The sequence below is a fragment of the Bombina bombina genome, chromosome 1, assembly GCF_027579735.1.
Source record: "Bombina bombina isolate aBomBom1 chromosome 1, aBomBom1.pri, whole genome shotgun sequence".
NCBI lineage: Eukaryota > Metazoa > Chordata > Amphibia > Anura > Bombinatoridae > Bombina > Bombina bombina.
In genome coordinates, this window is record NC_069499.1 from 564818649 (window position 1) to 564841132 (window position 22484).

The window sequence follows — 22484 nt, forward strand, 5'->3', positions numbered from 1 at the left end:
AGCATTTGCACACATAACTGAGACAACATTTGTGTGTTTTAAAAGGCCCAGATATTTTAAAGGGACATAAAATTCAAAACTGAAATGCAAATGAATAAATGATAATTTTGAATAGACATATTATATTGTTTATTAGCAAAAAAGTTTAGTAAAAATTATTAGTGTTTCATTGATAGCATGTACTGTGCAAAAAGCATATGTACATATGTCTCGTGCATCTGCATGACCCCACACACTTACCACTCTGCCTTGTGTAAAATAAAACAAAATTATACTACAGATTTGCGTTGTAAAAGTTGCAGCGCAAAACTTTATTAAACTCAAATAAATAGCAACATACCTTATCAATCACTTAAAACCTTTCTTTGTTTGACTGAACATATATATATATATCTACAGATAGCCATGCATTATTATTATTGAGATGGTTTGTTATTTATGTAAGGAAATCTGAGCTGATTCATTTTATATTGCTGGGAGGAATAAGGTTTAGACTATTCTTTAAAATTATTTTAATTTGCACTATTTTGCAAAATGATTTAATTTCCTATGTGCTCTGAATTTTATTATTCTGGACTTAAAGCCCGATTACAAGTGGAGCACTAACTATCGCTTTGATGAAAGCGATATTTGTGCTCCACTGTGTAATACCAGCGCCTGCTAATGTGCGCTGGTATTACAAGTTTTCAGCAATGCTGGGAAGCATTTAGCTCATGAGTGCGTGCTTCCATAGACTCCTATGGGAGCCTCATTCTGATTCCATCAGAGATGGCTTCAGAACTTCAGCGCCAGCGAAGGGGGTAAGTCGTGCAGCGATGCCAGCAAATATAAATATATATGTACATGCTGATATACATATATATTTACTGGGAACACACAGTTCCCCATAGACAGCAATGTAAAGGCGCTTTACCCCACTCCCACCAACTTTAACCCCACAATACTTCCTAGTGCAGTAATTTTGGGGCCATTTGGGGCAGATTTATAAAATTTACCAGAGATCTGATCTTGTAATGGCTGATTAATTATCGTGCTCCATTTGTAATCTAGCCTATAGTATTTTAAGTGGATATGAACAACCACAGTTTCTACATTGAGATACTATTAGAATACTGTTGCAAACTGTCCATCAGCATATCTTAATAGTTTACTCCTGCAGTACTGCACCTTTTCAAGAAAAAAAAATTAAGAGTAAGTCAGAACATATTGTTCCTGATATTTAGAAAAAGTTTGCACTATCTGTGCTTTCAAGAGACATTGTACTGTACATTTACTCTGCTTTTTTGTGTTCCCAACAATGGGCAAGATTAAGGGGCCCATTTATCAAGCTCCGTAAAGAGTCGCCAGAAACATCAGTTATGAAGCAGCAGTCACAAAGACCGCTGCTCCATAACCCTGTCCGCCTGCTCTGAGGAGTACGATCGGATTTATTGACACCCCTTGCTGGCGAGTCTGCAGGGGGTGGCGTTGCACCAGCAGCTCTTGTGAGCTGCTGATGCAATGCTGAATACGGAGAGCGTATTGCTCTCCACATTCAGCGAGGTCTTGCGGACCTGATCCGCACTGTCGGATCAGGTCCGCAAGATCTTTAGTAAATAGGCCTCTAAAAGTGATTGGTCATCGATCTGCTAAAGAAAGCAGCAGATGTGGATGGAGGATCAGGGTTATGTTTAACATAACGCAAAGGTAAGTAATTTAAAATATAAGCATCATTGTAAACTTTAATGAATTAAAGTGCCCCTGGCCTTTAATTCATTAAAGTTTACAATCACTTTAAATTCCTATGTTCTTCACATAGAATAAAATGTTTATTTTAAAATAGATATTTATATATATATATATATATATAATTATTTTTTTGTAAAATATATCTATATCTATATATGAATATGAATTTAAAGTATTTCTATTAAAAATACATTTAAAGACTGCAGGAAACCCACTTTACTAAAGTTAACACCCCTAAGTATTGGGACAGAAACTATCCTACACAGTTTCATGCGACTTGCAAATCTAAAAAGTGTGGGGTATCTATATTGATTCATTCTGACCTTAACTTTAAAGAAGACGAATTAATAATAGATGAGGCCGGACGTTATGTTATCGTTAAGGGTAGAATCCATGACACACATGTGATAATAGGGAATATTTACGCACCCAATGACTCTCAAAACAGTTTTCTGTCTAAGATAGGAAAATTATTAACTACGTGGAAAAAGTCCCGTTTAATTGTGGGGGGTGATTTTAATCTGGTAGTCAGAAATAGATAAGTCATCAGTCCCGCAATCATTGTCATCCCGAACCTTTAAAAAACTTATGCATGATTTTATTCTGGACCCTAATTTGGTTGACAGCTGGAGACACCACAACCCTAAAGTTAGAGACTATACTTTTTACTCCACATCACACAAAGTATACTCCAGAATAGACTATATCCTGGTTAGTCAAATTATGTCTCCACTTATAATGGCATCTGATATTCTACCAGTCACCTGGTCTGACTATAACATTGTGAAGACGACATTGTCAGGCTTAATTGACCCCGCTAGAGGTAGGAGTTGGACATTGAATCCAATGTTGTTTAAGGATAAACTATTTACACAGACCATACAAACAGAGGTAGCACAATTCCTAGAAACAAACCATAATTCTGTATCAAACCCCCTGCATATTTGGGGGGCACTTAAAGCATTTACAAGGGGTATTTTAATAGGAGAATCTAGTAAACAGAAAAATAATTATTTGCTACAAGTCCAACAACTTAAACAGGAGATTATACATCTCCAATCAAAACATCAAAAGACATATGAGAGTGAGACTCTTAGATTATTAAATGATAAAAAAACACCATTTGGATAAGCTACTACATCTGAGGCAGCTAGGTCCTTAAAACTCATTGATACCCAATACTTTATACAAGCAAATAAACCTGATAAAATTTTAGCTCATAAACTGAAGGAGATTTCCAGAGTGACATCAGTGACGCAAATTCAGAACCATGATGGGCAGATCTCTAGGTCATTGCAGACCCCCAGGTCATTGCAGATACTTTCGCTAATTACTATAAAAAATTATATGCTCTTCCCACCCATAGAAATCCCTCACAGATGCTTTTTTGAAGAATTGTAATCTAGCCAAAATTGACACTGAAGACCTGAACAAATTAAATTCAAATATAACCCTAATCGAAGTGAAACAGGCGATTCGCGACTTAAAGTTGGGCAAGGCACCTGGTCCGGATGGCTACTCTGGTATATTTTACAAAACTTTTTTCGCAAAAGGTCAGTACAAGAGGTGCCATTTCCAACTTATATATTCAATTTAATGCCCCTCCTAAATTGAGTAAACTACAGTTTATGCTAAAATGGGAATCTGACTTTAATTTTGAATGGTCAGCCGAGAAATGGAACGACATATTAAGGAAGGGCACCTCTGTCTCAAATTGCGCTCATTTAAAAGAAAATTTTGTTAAAGTAGCTTTTAGATGGTTCTTTCATCCATCTCAAATACACACTAGGGATCATACTAGCACTAACTGTTGGCAAGGTTGCACGGAAAGGGGCACATATCCACATATGTGGTGGCATTGCTGTAAGGTATCTGATATTTGGTTCCAAACTTCGGCTCTACTGAGCAAGGTACTAGATAGGCCAATCGTACTGACCCCAACACAGGCTTTGCTGCATGATCCTCTTCCAGACATAAATTCTAGGGCAAATAAATTGGTGGCTATCATCTGCACCATAACCAAATTAAGCATAGCAAGATACTGGAAAACTATGATTTCGTCATTTTCAATAATTAAAAGCAAAATTGAATATTTATTATCAGATGAGTAGTGCTTCAGCTGACATATTAGGCAACAAAGAGCAGTTCCTGATGATCTGGGAGCCTTGGATTATGTATGTTGAGAATAGGAATAGACAGCAGGACAGGGGGGAACCTACTAGAGGCCACTCAAACATATAGGGCAAATTACCGCTCCTGCCTCTTCTGCTCCCGTCCAACTTGTTTGGATGGGTCACTGCATCCTTCCTTTTCCCCTTACGAGTCGTATCCCAGATCCCCAGAGGCAGGAGACGAGTTTCAAAGTTAGGCAGGTGAGGTAAGGGAGAGTTTTTTGCAGGCTGGCCCCTCCCCTACTTTGGAATGAGATTGTATATCTGGCAATAATTGTTATAGTAAGGCATTGCTTATTCGGATCATATAAAAGATGCTTTCAGATGAGACAACATAGATCTGTTAAAAATGTGAATTTGATGGCAATTTTGATTCATAAGTTTATATTATGTATGTATTTCTTTATAACTGGAAAAATCAATAAAAGAAAATTCATTAAAAAAATACATTTAAAGACATTAAAAAGTATTACAAATGATATTGCATGTTTTAAGGCAGTGGTTCTCAACCAAAGTGACCTCAAGGCCCGGTAAATTTTAGCTGGACATGTCCAGGGCCCGGTAGTTTTATTAATTATTTATATATATATATATAGTAAGCAGCAGGGATTTGCCCTAACAGTAACTAAGCAGTTCAGTGTGGGTTTAGTGGGGGCCCTGGAGTGTGGGGGTCTTGCCGAGGGTCTGTCGCTGTGAGGGCCATGGAGTGTGAGGTCTGGCCCTGGAGGTTGGGGGCCCTTTCTTTGGCCATTAATGTTGGGGGTCCTGGCTCTGGAGGTTGATGGGCAGGGAGGCTACCATGTTCATTTGCATAAATTTGAATACATTTGGGTCAGTGTGAAACAGTTTTCCTGGGGCCTTGATTGGTCTCAGTCTGCCCCTTGTGTGCAGTGGGGTAAGAGTGTGCAGTGGAAGCATGACAGGTCAGGGCCCACCAGCAGGGCTATCACGGCCTGGTACTGGGCCACGGCCCGGCTGTTGAGAAACCTGGTTTTAAGGTATTTGACTGGTAAGGGCTCAAAAGGGTAAAAGTCCTTATATGGATATACTATAATGTGATATATTTTTTTAATTAAAAAGTGTATATATGTGCATAATAGTTTATTTTAATGTATTTTTGATGCGTTTTGTACAACTATTTTTTTTTTTAAACGTACAATTTACTTCAGGTCTGACGTTGTGCTAAATATTGTAGTGCAGTTTCGGCTTTAGCTCAAGCACAAACTATATCTTTCAACTTTTAATACCTGTGCGAGTTAGAATGGTCGCAATATCCAAGGAAAGTATAGACTGGAATATGGCCGCCCTAACCCATCTCCGTTTAATGCTCTTTACCATAGAGTTGCATGCTAATGGTATAGCGGTCAACTGCTGCTTGCTTATCGCGCCTACACTATCATTTTATCATTGTAATCTGGCCCAATCTGTTTTACATGCTGGAGTGTAAATAGCTACTTTACCTTTATTTTGTAATATTAAATAGCTGTTTTTGATAGTTGAAACTACCAACTACACTGAAAATATGAATACTTTAGTATTGTCTATAGAACAGTTATGTAAACAAGAAGCACTCTTTAAGTTTTGGCAATTGTTTAAAGACAGAAAGATAACATAAGAAGGCCATAATATATATAGAGATAGGGGGCCTGCTATGCTCAGCCCATGTATATGAGAACAATCAGCAAAAACAGCTTTTTCATAAAAAATAATAAATGCAATGGAGCAATTGTCCATACATTTTAAACTCAGCCACTTCTATAAGTTGTATGAAAACTCATAATAACTTGCCAGAAAATGTAACCTGATATGATATATGTCTATAGATACATCAGTTTTCTGTAGCTTTCCTTGATATGTATATATGTCATATGAGATTTATGACTTAGAAGTCAAACTTTAATGATGTTACCCAGGGTTTTTGTCGTTGACGTACTCACTGGTACTGAGTACCACCACCTCTGCCATCTCATAACAGGTAATATTTGTAATCATCATGTAAATATGCTAGTTTTCATAAGAGGGTGCTGCAAAATATATTAAGCAAATAACCTTCCTTTTCTCGAAATTACTAATCACACTATATCAATTAATAATTACTGAGTACCGGCAATTTTTTATTTTTTTTTAAATAAAAGCACTGATTATACATAGAAGACACTTGCACTCTCCCGAGTATACTTCAGTATGCCCTTATGGAAAAGAGCAAAATATCAATTAAAGGGACAGTCTACACCAGAATTCTTATTGTTTAAAAAGATAGATAATCACTTTATTACCCACTCCCCAGTTTTGTATAACTAACACAGATATATATATATATATATATATATATATATATATATATATATATATATATATATAATAACTCTCAATGTGAATCCGCCCTCGTGGGTCAACCACCTGTAGGTTCCGTGTAGATAAATATCCTTCTCAAATAACAGCAACCAGACAGGATTTCTTCAAAAAGGGTCAAGTTTATTGACGTTTCGGGGAGTAAACCTCCCCTTCCTCAGAACATGTTCTGAGGACGGGGAGGTTTACTCCCAGTATTGACGATTCGGGGAGTAAACCTCCCCTTCCTCCGAACATGTTCTGAGGAAGGGGAGGTTTACTCCCCGAAACGTCAATAAACTTGACCGTTTTGAAGAAATCCTGTCTCGTTGCTCTTTGTTGAGAAGGAGATATATATATATATATATATATATATATATAGGTAGATTAACTTGTATCTAAGCCTCTGCAGACTGACCCCTTATTTCAGTTCTTTTACAGACTTGCATTTTATAACTCGCAATTCATAAATAACTCCACCTGAGTGAGCACAATGTTATCTATATGACACACATGAACTAGCAGTGTCTAACTGTGAAAAATTGTCAACATGCACTGAGATAAGAGGCAGTTCAATGGCTTAGTAATTAGCATATGAGCCTACCTAGGTTTAGCTTTCCACAAAGAATACCAAGAGAACAAAGCAATTTTGATGATAAAAGTAAATTGTAAAGTTGTTTAAAATTGCATGCCCTATCATGTAAGTTTAATTTTGACTAGACTGTCCCTTTATGGATATCAAAAATAATAGGTAAATTTGATAACAGATATAAATTAGAAAGGCTGTTGTTATTATTTTTTTAATTGTGCGCTTTATCTTAAACATGAAAGTTTAATTTGGACATCCCGCCCCTTTAAAGAAAGAAACACCTAGATTACGAGTTTTGCATTAGAGGCTGTGTGGTGCTAACGAGCAGTTTATGCTCACCGCTCACTTACAGACAGCGCTGGTATTACGGGTTTTTACAACCCAGATAAGAAGTGAGCGTTGAGCAAAATTTTGCTCCTTACCGCACTCCAATACCAGCGCTGCTTACGTTAGCTGTGAGCTGGTGTAACGTGCTCATGCACGATTTCCCCATAGGAATCAATGGGGAAAGCCAGCTGAAAAAAAGTCTAACACCTGTCAAAAAGCAGCGTAAAGCTCCTTAACGTAGCCCCATTGATTCCTATGGGGAAATACATTTTATGTCTACACCTAACACCCTAACTTGAACCCCGAGTATAAACACCCCTAATCTTACACTTATTAACCCCTAATCTGCTGCCCCCGACATCGCCGCCACCTACATTATATTATTAACCCCTAATCTGCCGCTCCGGACACCGCTGCCACTTACATTATACTTATGAACCCCTAATCTGCTGACCCCAAATTCGCCGACACCTACATTATTTTTATTAACCCCTAATCTGCCGCCCCCAATGTCGCCGCCACCTACCTACATTTATTAGCCCCTAATCTGCTGCCCCCAACGTCGCCACCACTATAATAAACATATTAACCCCTAAACCGCCACACTCCCGCCTCGCAAACATTAGTTAAATATTATTAACCCATAATCTACTAGCCCTAACATCGCCGACACCTACCTACATTTATTAACCCCTAATCTGCCGCCCCCAACGTCGCCACCACTATATTAAAGTTATTAACCCCTAAACCTAAGTCTAACCCTAAACCTAACACCCCCTAACTTAAATATAATTAAAAGAAATCTAAACAAAATTACTATCATTAACTAAATTATTCCTATTTAAAAGGAGAGTTTATTCTTATATTTAATATTAATTAGACCAAAGGAAGTAAGTATACTGGTATTAAATATTAATGTTTAGAAATAATTTTATATTTTAATATCATAAATGAATTACAATTATTGATATATATATATATATATATATATATATATATATATAGAGAGAGGTCATTTCAGGTCAGACATATTGGCAAATAAATTGGCTGTTTGCATTAATAACATATACAATTTCTGGTGTCTTTAATTGGTTATATAGAATCATTTGTGGGCTAAATAACTTAATTATACTTGTCTGAAAGTTATCTTAAATATATTAAAATCCAGTAAGATTTTAGTGAAGTATCTTGGTATATTGTTTATCTAAACACTATGAAGTTAGCTGTCTATATTCTGGTATTTTATTGTGGTATTTTAATGCGATTCATTGTGAGTAAAGTTAATTTTAAAGGTATATTATTTTTTATGATCTGCCGTATAGAATATTGTAACTGAATAAGCGTGTATAATTTGATTCATAATCTGGTCTCTACATAAATATTGCAATGTGTATATAAATTTTAACTAATCTAAAGAATTTAGGAATACATTTTAATTTCAATTGTTTCATATATACATTTTAATTGGAGGTTATTTTAAAGAATAAATAAATTGTATTATAACCCTGCTATATACTGACAACAGCAATCTGTAGATAGTATGGAGAAAGCAAACAAATACGCCAATATGGCCTAGTATTGTAAAACTGTGAGAAATATAGTGTCAGCAATAAATGCACTCACATTTAGTAGAGCACCACTCTTGGTGCATTAAAGGCAGGCTGGAATCTAACAGTCACCCAGCAGACTGGCCTCCGGTGTGATGGAAAACTCCAAAGGATCAGGATACAGGATACAAAACAGTCCACAAAATGGTAATGCACCAAACCAGGATGCAGGCGAAAGTGTATTGGCTTGTTGTTATGTTTTTCTATGTATTTTAATAAAGTAAGTTTATACGCTTACCACTTGCTGCCATACTTTTACACTTTCGTCTGCATCCTGGTTTTTTTATGCAAGTGGAGTTATTTAAGAGTCAGCACTAAATGCCTGAAATGCAAGTCTGTCAAAAGATCTGAGATAAGGAGGCAGTCTGCAGAAGCTTAAATATAAGGTTAATACAGAGGTTTAAAGTATATTTCTATAACAGTGTTGGTTATGCAAAACTGGGAATGGTAAATAAAGGGATTATCTATCTTTTTAATCAAAAACATTTTTGGTGCTTATTATCCCTTTGAACTTTCATGATTCTCTGAGATCATGCAGTTTTAGAGACTTTTAATTGTGTTTCCATTATCTAATTGTATGTGCATGCTTTCTGAAGCACCAGCTTCTATTGAGCATGTGCAAGAATTCACAGCATATACGTATATGAGTTTGTGATTGTCTGATGGCTGTTACATGACACAGGGGCCGAAAAATTTAAGGAATTTTAGAAAGAGCATGCAATTTTAAACAACTATCTAATTTACTTCTATTGTCTAATTTGCTTCATTCTCTTGATATAATTTGCTGAAAATAGGTTCAGTAGCTTCTGATTGGTTGCTGCACATAAATGCCTTGTGTGATTGGCTCACCCATGTGCATTGCTATTTCTTCAACAAACTATATCTAAAGAATAAAGCAAATACAATAATAGAAATAAATTGGAATGTGGTTTAAAATTGTATTCTCTATGTGAATCATGAAAGAAAATGTTTGGGTTTAATGTGCCTTGAATTGTCCTTTATGCAGTGCAGAGATCAATGACTGGGTTGGATTCAAACTAGTGGCTGTTCTAGAACTTAATATTTAGGAGGTGCTAATTGGGGGGCTAACAAAGGTGTAACAAAGACACAGCACACATAATATATGGAGCTCCTTACAGCTTAATGGGGGTGCTATACGTGCTTTTGGAGGTGAATGGCATCCCTTTAGAACTCCCACTGTTTCAAACTAGAAAATAAGGCAGCTGCAGAGCAACCTTGCTCAATCCTATAAATTATACTATGATTTCTACTTCAAGGGGCCGCTGGAGTATGGTACAGGGGATTCCAATTGAGGATTTGGCTGCACAATTATGAACCACATATCTTTGTCTGCTTGTCCCAAGAAGTATCAGAATGACTTGAAAATAATGAATGGGTATACATTGATACAAGTGGTCGAAGGGATCTGCACATGGCGAGAGTTTGACAAATAAATGACCGTTAGGGCTAGATTATGAGTGGAGCAGTAGTTTGCACTCCCACTTGCGTGTTAACTCCACTAGAAGTAAGCTTTTTTTTTGAATTAAAGTGCCCCTGGCCTTTAATTCATTAAAGTTTACAATCACTTTAAATTCCTATGTTCTTCACATAGAATAAAATGTTTATTTTAAAATAGATATTTATATATATATATATATATATATATAATTATTTTTTTGTAAAATATATCTATATCTATATATGAATATGAATTTAAAGTATTTCTATTAAAAATACATTTAAGGACTGCAGGAAACCCACTTTACTAAAGTTAACACCCCTAAGTATTGGGACAGAAACTATCCTACACAGTTTCATGCGACTTGCAAATCTAAAAAGTGTGGGGTATCTATATTGATTCATTCTGACCTTAACTTTAAAGAAGACGAATTAATAATAGATGAGGCCGGACGTTATGTTATCGTTAAGGGTAGAATCCATGACACACATGTGATAATAGGGAATATTTACGCACCCAATGACTCTCAAAACAGTTTTCTGTCTAAGATAGGAAAATTATTAACTACGTGGAAAAAGTCCCGTTTAATTGTGGGGGGTGATTTTAATCTGGTAGTCAGAAATAGATAAGTCATCAGTCCCGCAATCATTGTCATCCCGAACCTTTAAAAAACTTATGCATGATTTTATTCTGGACCCTAATTTGGTTGACAGCTGGAGACACCACAACCCTAAAGTTAGAGACTATACTTTTTACTCCACATCACACAAAGTATACTCCAGAATAGACTATATCCTGGTTAGTCAAATTATGTCTCCACTTATAATGGCATCTGATATTCTACCAGTCACCTGGTCTGACTATAACATTGTGAAGACGACATTGTCAGGCTTAATTGACCCCGCTAGAGGTAGGAGTTGGACATTGAATCCAATGTTGTTTAAGGATAAACTATTTACACAGACCATACAAACAGAGGTAGCACAATTCCTAGAAACAAACCATAATTCTGTATCAAACCCCCTGCATATTTGGGGGGCACTTAAAGCATTTACAAGGGGTATTTTAATAGGAGAATCTAGTAAACAGAAAAATAATTATTTGCTACAAGTCCAACAACTTAAACAGGAGATTATACATCTCCAATCAAAACATCAAAAGACATATGAGAGTGAGACTCTTAGATTATTAAATGATAAAAAAACACCATTTGGATAAGCTACTACATCTGAGGCAGCTAGGTCCTTAAAACTCATTGATACCCAATACTTTATACAAGCAAATAAACCTGATAAAATTTTAGCTCATAAACTGAAGGAGATTTCCAGAGTGACATCAGTGACGCAAATTCAGAACCATGATGGGCAGATCTCTAGGTCATTGCAGACCCCCAGGTCATTGCAGATACTTTCGCTAATTACTATAAAAAATTATATGCTCTTCCCACCCATAGAAATCCCTCACAGATGCTTTTTTGAAGAATTGTAATCTAGCCAAAATTGACACTGAAGACCTGAACAAATTAAATTCAAATATAACCCTAATCGAAGTGAAACAGGCGATTCGCGACTTAAAGTTGGGCAAGGCACCTGGTCCGGATGGCTACTCTGGTATATTTTACAAAACTTTTTTCGCAAAAGGTCAGTACAAGAGGTGCCATTTCCAACTTATATATTCAATTTAATGCCCCTCCTAAATTGAGTAAACTACAGTTTATGCTAAAATGGGAATCTGACTTTAATTTTGAATGGTCAGCCGAGAAATGGAACGACATATTAAGGAAGGGCACCTCTGTCTCAAATTGCGCTCATTTAAAAGAAAATTTTGTTAAAGTAGCTTTTAGATGGTTCTTTCATCCATCTCAAATACACACTAGGGATCATACTAGCACTAACTGTTGGCAAGGTTGCACGGAAAGGGGCACATATCCACATATGTGGTGGCATTGCTGTAAGGTATCTGATATTTGGTTCCAAACTTCGGCTCTACTGAGCAAGGTACTAGATAGGCCAATCGTACTGACCCCAACACAGGCTTTGCTGCATGATCCTCTTCCAGACATAAATTCTGGGGCAAATAAATTGGTGGCTATCATCTGCACCATAACCAAATTAAGCATAGCAAGATACTGGAAAACTATGATTTCGTCATTTTCAATAATTAAAAGCAAAATTGAATATTTATTATCAGATGAGTAGTGCTTCAGCTGACATATTAGGCAACAAAGAGCAGTTCCTGATGATCTGGGAGCCTTGGATTATGTATGTTGAGAATAGGAATAGACAGCAGGACAGGGGGGAACCTACTAGAGGCCACTCAAACATATAGGGCAAATTACCGCTCCTGCCTCTTCTGCTCCCGTCCAACTTGTTTGGATGGGTCACTGCATCCTTCCTTTTCCCCTTACGAGTCGTATCCCAGATCCCCAGAGGCAGGAGACGAGTTTCAAAGTTAGGCAGGTGAGGTAAGGGAGAGTTTTTTGCAGGCTGGCCCCTCCCCTACTTTGGAATGAGATTGTATATCTGGCAATAATTGTTATAGTAAGGCATTGCTTATTCGGATCATATAAAAGATGCTTTCAGATGAGACAACATAGATCTGTTAAAAATGTGAATTTGATGGCAATTTTGATTCATAAGTTTATATTATGTATGTATTTCTTTATAACTGGAAAAATCAATAAAAGAAAATTCATTAAAAAAATACATTTAAAGACATTAAAAAGTATTACAAATGATATTGCATGTTTTAAGGCAGTGGTTCTCAACCAAAGTGACCTCAAGGCCCGGTAAATTTTAGCTGGACATGTCCAGGGCCCGGTAGTTTTATTAATTATTTATATATATATATATATAGTAAGCAGCAGGGATTTGCCCTAACAGTAACTAAGCAGTTCAGTGTGGGTTTAGTGGGGGCCCTGGAGTGTGGGGGTCTTGCCGAGGGTCTGTCGCTGTGAGGGCCATGGAGTGTGAGGTCTGGCCCTGGAGGTTGGGGGCCCTTTCTTTGGCCATTAATGTTGGGGGTCCTGGCTCTGGAGGTTGATGGGCAGGGAGGCTACCATGTTCATTTGCATAAATTTGAATACATTTGGGTCAGTGTGAAACAGTTTTCCTGGGGCCTTGATTGGTCTCAGTCTGCCCCTTGTGTGCAGTGGGGTAAGAGTGTGCAGTGGAAGCATGACAGGTCAGGGCCCACCAGCAGGGCTATCACGGCCTGGTACTGGGCCACGGCCCGGCTGTTGAGAAACCTGGTTTTAAGGTATTTGACTGGTAAGGGCTCAAAAGGGTAAAAGTGCTTATATGGATATACTATAATGTGATATATTTTTTTAATTAAAAAGTGTATATATGTGCATAATAGTTTATTTTAATGTATTTTTGATGCGTTTTGTACAACTATTTTTTTTTTTAAACGTACAATTTACTTCAGGTCTGACGTTGTGCTAAATATTGTAGTGCAGTTTCGGCTTTAGCTCAAGCACAAACTATATCTTTCAACTTTTAATACCTGTGCGAGTTAGAATGGTCGCAATATCCAAGGAAAGTATAGACTGGAATATGGCCGCCCTAACCCATCTCCGTTTAATGCTCTTTACCATAGAGTTGCATGCTAATGGTATAGCGGTCAACTGCTGCTTGCTTATCGCGCCTACACTATCATTTTATCATTGTAATCTGGCCCAATCTGTTTTACATGCTGGAGTGTAAATAGCTACTTTACCTTTATTTTGTAATATTAAATAGCTGTTTTTGATAGTTGAAACTACCAACTACACTGAAAATATGAATACTTTAGTATTGTCTATAGAACAGTTATGTAAACAAGAAGCACTCTTTAAGTTTTGGCAATTGTTTAAAGACAGAAAGATAACATAAGAAGGCCATAATATATATAGAGATAGGGGGCCTGCTATGCTCAGCCCATGTATATGAGAACAATCAGCAAAAACAGCTTTTTCATAAAAAATAATAAATGCAATGGAGCAATTGTCCATACATTTTAAACTCAGCCACTTCTATAAGTTGTATGAAAACTCATAATAACTTGCCAGAAAATGTAACCTGATATGATATATGTCTATAGATACATCAGTTTTCTGTAGCTTTCCTTGATATGTATATATGTCATATGAGATTTATGACTTAGAAGTCAAACTTTAATGATGTTACCCAGGGTTTTTGTCGTTGACGTACTCACTGGTACTGAGTACCACCACCTCTGCCATCTCATAACAGGTAATATTTGTAATCATCATGTAAATATGCTAGTTTTCATAAGAGGGTGCTGCAAAATATATTAAGCAAATAACCTTCCTTTTCTCGAAATTACTAATCACACTATATCAATTAATAATTACTGAGTACCGGCAATTTTTTATTTTTTTTTAAATAAAAGCACTGATTATACATAGAAGACACTTGCACTCTCCCGAGTATACTTCAGTATGCCCTTATGGAAAAGAGCAAAATATCAATTAAAGGGACAGTCTACACCAGAATTCTTATTGTTTAAAAAGATAGATAATCCCTTTATTACCCATTCCCCAGTTTTGTATAACTAACACAGATATATATATATATATATATATATATATATATATATATATAATAACTCTCAATGTGAATCCGCCCTCGTGGGTCAACCACCTGTAGGTTCCGTGTAGATAAATATCCTTCTCAAATAACAGCAACCAGACAGGATTTCTTCAAAAAGGGTCAAGTTTATTGACGTTTCGGGGAGTAAACCTCCCCTTCCTCAGAACATGTTCTGAGGACGGGGAGGTTTACTCCCAGTATTGACGATTCGGGGAGTAAACCTCCCCTTCCTCAGAACATGTTCGGAGGAAGGGGAGGTTTACTCCCCGAAACGTCAATAAACTTGACCGTTTTGAAGAAATCCTGTCTCGTTGCTCTTTGTTGAGAAGGAGATATATATATATATATATATATATATAGGTAGATTAACTTGTATCTAAGCCTCTGCAGACTGACCCCTTATTTCAGTTCTTTTACAGACTTGCATTTTATAACTCGCAATTCATAAATAACTCCACCTGAGTGAGCACAATGTTATCTATATGACACACATGAACTAGCAGTGTCTAACTGTGAAAAATTGTCAACATGCACTGAGATAAGAGGCAGTTCAATGGCTTAGTAATTAGCATATGAGCCTACCTAGGTTTAGCTTTCCACAAAGAATACCAAGAGAACAAAGCAATTTTGATGATAAAAGTAAATTGTAAAGTTGTTTAAAATTGCATGCCCTATCATGTAAGTTTAATTTTGACTAGACTGTCCCTTTATGGATATCAAAAATAATAGGTAAATTTGATAACAGATATAAATTAGAAAGGCTGTTGTTATTATTTTTTTAATTGTGCGCTTTATCTTAAACATGAAAGTTTAATTTGGACATCCCGCCCCTTTAAAGAAAGAAACACCTAGATTACGAGTTTTGCATTAGAGGCTGTGTGGTGCTAACGAGCAGTTTATGCTCACCGCTCACTTACAGACAGCGCTGGTATTACGGGTTTTTACAACCCAGATAAGAAGTGAGCGTTGAGCAAAATTTTGCTCCTTACCGCACTCCAATACCAGCGCTGCTTACGTTAGCTGTGAGCTGGTGTAACGTGCTCATGCACGATTTCCCCATAGGAATCAATGGGGAAAGCCAGCTGAAAAAAAGTCTAACACCTGTCAAAAAGCAGCGTAAAGCTCCTTAACGTAGCCCCATTGATTCCTATGGGGAAATACATTTTATGTCTACACCTAACACCCTAACTTGAACCCCGAGTATAAACACCCCTAATCTTACACTTATTAACCCCTAATCTGCTGCCCCCGACATCGCCGCCACCTACATTATATTATTAACCCCTAATCTGCCGCTCCGGACACCGCTGCCACTTACATTATACTTATGAACCCCTAATCTGCTGACCCCAAATTCGCCGACACCTACATTATTTTTATTAACCCCTAATCTGCCGCCCCCAATGTCGCCGCCACCTACCTACATTTATTAGCCCCTAATCTGCTGCCCCCAACGTCGCCACCACTATAATAAACATATTAACCCCTAAACCGCCACACTCCCGCCTCGCAAACATTAGTTAAATATTATTAACCCATAATCTACTAGCCCTAACATCGCCGACACCTACCTACATTTATTAACCCCTAATCTGCCGCCCCCAACGTCGCCACCACTATATTAAAGTTATTAACCCCTAAACCTAAGTCTAACCCTAAACCTAACACCCCCTAACTTAAATATAATTAAAAGAAATCTAAACAAAATTACTATCATTAACTAAATTATTCCTATTTAAAAGGAGAGTTTATTCTTATATTTAATATTAATTAGACCAAAGGAAGTAAGTATACTGGTATTAAATATTAATGTTTAGAAATAATTTTATATTTTAATATCATAAATGAATTACAATTATTGATATATATATATATATATATATATATATATATATATATATATAGAGAGAGGTCATTTCAGGTCAGACATATTGGCAAATAAATTGGCTGTTTGCATTAATAACATATACAATTTCTGGTGTCTTTAATTGGTTATATAGAATCATTTGTGGGCTAAATAACTTAATTATACTTGTCTGAAAGTTATCTTAAATATATTAAAATCCAGTAAGATTTTAGTGAAGTATCTTGGTATATTGTTTATCTAAACACTATGAAGTTAGCTGTCTATATTCTGGTATTTTATTGTGGTATTTTAATGCGATTCATTGTGAGTAAAGTTAATTTTAAAGGTATATTATTTTTTATGATCTGCCGTATAGAATATTGTAACTGAATAAGCGTGTATAATTTGATTCATAATCTGGTCTCTACATAAATATTGCAATGTGTATATAAATTTTAACTAATCTAAAGAATTTAGGAATACATTTTAATTTCAATTGTTTCATATATACATTTTAATTGGAGGTTATTTTAAAGAATAAATAAATTGTATTATAACCCTGCTATATACTGACAACAGCAATCTGTAGATAGTATGGAGAAAGCAAACAAATACGCCAATATGGCCTAGTATTGTAAAACTGTGAGAAATATAGTGTCAGCAATAAATGCACTCACATTTAGTAGAGCACCACTCTTGGTGCATTAAAGGCAGGCTGGAATCTAACAGTCACCCAGCAGACTGGCCTCCGGTGTGATGGAAAACTCCAAAGGATCAGGATACAGGATACAAAACAGTCCACAAAATGGTAATGCACCAAACCAGGATGCAGGCGAAAGTGTATTGGCTTGTTGTTATGTTTTTCTATGTATTTTAATAAAGTAAGTTTATACGCTTACCACTTGCTGCCATACTTTTACACTTTCGTCTGCATCCTGGTTTTTTTATGCAAGTGGAGTTATTTAAGAGTCAGCACTAAATGCCTGAAATGCAAGTCTGTCAAAAGATCTGAGATAAGGAGGCAGTCTGCAGAAGCTTAAATATAAGGTTAATACAGAGGTTTAAAGTATATTTCTATAACAGTGTTGGTTATGCAAAACTGGGAATGGTAAATAAAGGGATTATCTATCTTTTTAATCAAAAACATTTTTGGTGCTTATTATCCCTTTGAACTTTCATGATTCTCTGAGATCATGCAGTTTTAGAGACTTTTAATTGTGTTTCCATTATCTAATTGTATGTGCATGCTTTCTGAAGCACCAGCTTCTATTGAGCATGTGCAAGAATTCACAGCATATACGTATATGAGTTTGTGATTGTCTGATGGCTGTTACATGACACAGGGGCCGAAAAATTTAAGGAATTTTAGAAAGAGCATGCAATTTTAAACAACTATCTAATTTACTTCTATTGTCTAATTTGCTTCATTCTCTTGATATAATTTGCTGAAAATAGGTTCAGTAGCTTCTGATTGGTTGCTGCACATAAATGCCTTGTGTGATTGGCTCACCCATGTGCATTGCTATTTCTTCAACAAACTATATCTAAAGAATAAAGCAAATACAATAATAGAAATAAATTGGAATGTGGTTTAAAATTGTATTCTCTATGTGAATCATGAAAGAAAATGTTTGGGTTTAATGTGCCTTGAATTGTCCTTTATGCAGTGCAGAGATCAATGACTGGGTTGGATTCAAACTAGTGGCTGTTCTAGAACTTAATATTTAGGAGGTGCTAATTGGGGGGCTAACAAAGGTGTAACAAAGACACAGCACACATAATATATGGAGCTCCTTACAGCTTAATGGGGGTGCTATACGTGCTTTTGGAGGTGAATGGCATCCCTTTAGAACTCCCACTGTTTCAAACTAGAAAATAAGGCAGCTGCAGAGCAACCTTGCTCAATCCTATAAATTATACTATGATTTCTACTTCAAGGGGCCGCTGGAGTATGGTACAGGGGATTCCAATTGAGGATTTGGCTGCACAATTATGAACCACATATCTTTGTCTGCTTGTCCCAAGAAGTATCAGAATGACTTGAAAATAATGAATGGGTATACATTGATACAAGTGGTCGAAGGGATCTGCACATGGCGAGAGTTTGACAAATAAATGACCGTTAGGGCTAGATTATGAGTGGAGCAGTAGTTTGCACTCCCACTTGCGTGTTAACTCCACTAGAAGTAAGCTTTTTGCTTTGAAAGTAAAAAGGTTTTTCTCTCTCAAAAAGCTGAACTTCAAATATCCTGACTGTGTTAACATATTCCCCCATAAACTCCAATGGAGCGAGAAAAGTGGGAAAAAACAACAAGTCATGGAAATCAATTGCATTTTCTCAGGTGGACTAACACGACATAAAATATTAATATTTCAAATTCCAATGTTCTTCACATAGAAGAATATGCTCTATTTATTCATAAATACATATTTTTACATTGGAATGTGAATATAGTAAATACTCAGTTAAACACTTTATTAAATATGAATATTGCATATATATATATATATATATATATATATATATATATATATATTCATGTTTTCAGCTATTTGACTGCAAAGGGTTCCAATGCAAATGGATTTTTATTAATGTATGGAAATCTGATCTGATTTATCACTGAAAAGAATAGGGGATTATCAGAATCATCCTGGAACTAGATCATAATGTTTGTCATGCAGGAATCAGGAGGGATTTTTGACTACTTTTGTTAATAAGTGGCTTTGAACAGTTACAATGAGTAAGATGCTAGATATCAAACAACTGGAGTTTGGACCTATAAATCAGGTACCAAAAGGAAATATTGCAATAATTAATCTAAGATTATGAGAAAAGTGTTAGCGCTGTAAAGAGCAAGGACATTTGAAAGTGTATATGTATTAAGTATACTAAAGTGCAACAAACAACACAGATATAAATTGCCAATCCAGGATTAACTCACAATAATGATCCATGAACTGAACAGATGTAACACATGTGGACTTGGTATCAGTTGCCCAATGCCCTTTGCATTTTTTTCTCTACCCCAAAAAGAATGTAGATTAAACAAAATATCTTTTTTTCTGTTGCAATTGAATATTATTTTATATGCATTATGATATTGCAGGGGCTTTACTTGTCCAAACTAAGGACATTTAAACTACACTAATGGCTTAAAGGAGTTTTAAGACAATTATCTAACATTCTATGTAGCTATTAATTTGCTACAGCTTTACAAATACTTATGGCCTCCCAGATCATGACTGGAACTTGCTCATACCATTCATGGTGTAAAGTTTGATCTGAAGTTTCTCAGATATCTGAGGCAAGGACATCAGGAAGATTCACCAGAAGATACACCAGATTATATTATCTGCTAGTAGTTTATTTTGTCGTAGAGATATTGTAACATTATCTGCCAAGTTACAGGGACACAACGATGGGTACATGACTTGCCAGATTTATGTTCTACCTTCTACAAGCAATAGGGTAAAGCATTTTAAAATGTCAGGATTTTAATAATAGATATTAAAATACATTTTTTGCAAAAGGTGCAGTGTGAATAGGGAAAGGTATGTTTAGTTATAACCAATACAATATTTGAATTTTGTATTACACTAATAGTAAATTTAAATAAAGTTTGCCAACAAAAATATAGAACAATAACCAGGGGGAAAATATTCTATATAGATGATGATGATGTCTTGATTTAGTTAAAGGGACAATCTGCAACATAATTTTTATTGTTTAAAAAGATAGATAATCCCTTTAATGCACATTCCTCAGTTTAGCATTACCAACACGGTTATATTTATATACTTTTTACCTCTGTGATTACCTTGTACCTAAGCCTCTGCAGACTGCATTTTAGCCAGCCAGTGCCCTCTCATAAGTAACTCCATGGGCATGAGCACAATGTTATCTATATGGAACACATGAACTAACACCCTCTAGCTGTGAAAAATTGTTAAATGCATTCAGATAAGAGGCAGCCTTGAAGGACTTAGATATTAGCATATGAGCCAACCTAGGTTTAGCTTTCAACTAAGAATAACAAGAGAATAAAGCAAAATTGATGATAAAAGTGAATTGGAAAGTTGTTTACTATCTGAATCATGAAAGTTTAATTTTGACTAGACTGTCCCTTTAAGCTTTTTTGACTAATGCTTGAATGGTCAAAATGAAAATAGGATACTAATATAAGATGGCATTAACCTTATCCTGAGAATGTATTATGTGCTAACCTTATTGTTAAATTGGAGAATATACCTGGAAAATGCTTCTATTTATTCTTATATGCTGTGTTTCACAATTTATTGAACTGAAAATGGATTAATAGCAGCTGGTATCTTAGCAGTTAACACAAAATAAGGAATTATATATAGTCAATTAAGTCCAAGGATATGAGTTGAACAAGGTATGATGGAACCAGATTAGACACAACAAGTAAATGTACAGTGTTTTGAGGAAGTGATGCCCATTAAGTTATGTTAAAATAAATCATTATCTACACTGTTGACTCAAAATACTTGAACTATATGCAATGCATTTGAAAATAAGGAAAACTCACACGCTGTTGACACCATGCACATTCTGGACCAGACTGTATACATTCTTGGCAATTATTAACTTTTGACTTGATGCATTCCTGAGAGGAAACTGAAACAAACAGAAATTTTTATTTATTTATTTTATATATTTTGAAAAATAACAACTAAACAAACAAAACAACACTGTGCATAAGCTTCTAACATCATAAAGTAGCATGAACAATCACCAATCATTTTGAACACATGCAGGTATTAAATACATAAGAAAGACATAGTAATAATGTATTAACTTTGCCCACACTATGCAAGTGGCGAACCTCCAGAATAAAGATACCTCTTCCTGGAATGTATGTATTCGTCCCAGATAAATTCCTACATGGGGAGTTTTAACCATGTATCAGTATCTCTCCAGAGAGATGGTATTATTTATCTGTGCATTTATCTGCCCTGTCCTGATTTCTCTTATTATATGCATTGCCTGGCAACGTCCCATACCAACTATATGCTGATATCTCTTATTATATGCATTGCCTGGCAACATCCCATACCAACTATATGCTGATATCTCTTATTATATGCATTGCCTGGCAACGTCCCATACCAACTATATGCTGATATTTCTTATTACATGCATTGCCTGGCAACGTCCCATACCAACTATATGCTGATATTTCTTATTACATGCATTGCCTGGCAACGTCCCATACCAACTATATGCTGATATCTCTTTTTATATGCATTGCCTGGCAACGTCCCATACCAACTATATGCTGATATTTCTTATTACATGCATTGCCTGGCAACGTCCCATACCAACTATATGCTGATATTTCTTATTACATGCATTGCCTGGCAACGTCCCATACCAACTATATGCTGATATTTCTTATTACATGCATTGCCTGGCAACGTCCCATACCAACTATATGCTGATATCTCTTTTTATATGCATTGCCTGGCAACGTCCCATACCAACTATATGCTGATATCTCTTATTATATGCATTGCCTGGCAACGTCCCATACCAACTATATGCTGATATTTCTTATTACATGCATTGCCTGGCAACGTCCCATACCAACTATATGCTGATATTTCTTATTACATGCATTGCCTGGCAACGTCCCATACCAACTATATGCTGATATCTCTTTTTATATGCATTGCCTGGCAACGTCCCATACCAACTATATGCTGATATCTCTTTTTATATGCATTGCCTGGCAACGTCCCATACCAACTATATGCTGATATCTCTTATTACATGCATTGCCTGGCAACGTCCCATACCAACTATATGC

At 36.0% G+C, this 22484-nt stretch overlaps 1 protein-coding gene across 3 annotated transcripts in view; it reads right to left on the minus strand.

Annotated features, from left to right (window-relative positions):
* Positions 1-22484, minus strand: part of ITGB2 (integrin subunit beta 2) — a 408255-nt gene that overhangs the window by 216471 nt on the left and 169300 nt on the right. For all 3 annotated transcript variants that reach the window (XM_053698768.1, XM_053698767.1, XM_053698769.1), the window contains exon 4: positions 21204-21292. In XM_053698768.1, the coding sequence (XP_053554743.1) occupies positions 21204-21292 (89 nt within the window). The remainder of the gene's footprint in view (positions 1-21203; positions 21293-22484) is intronic.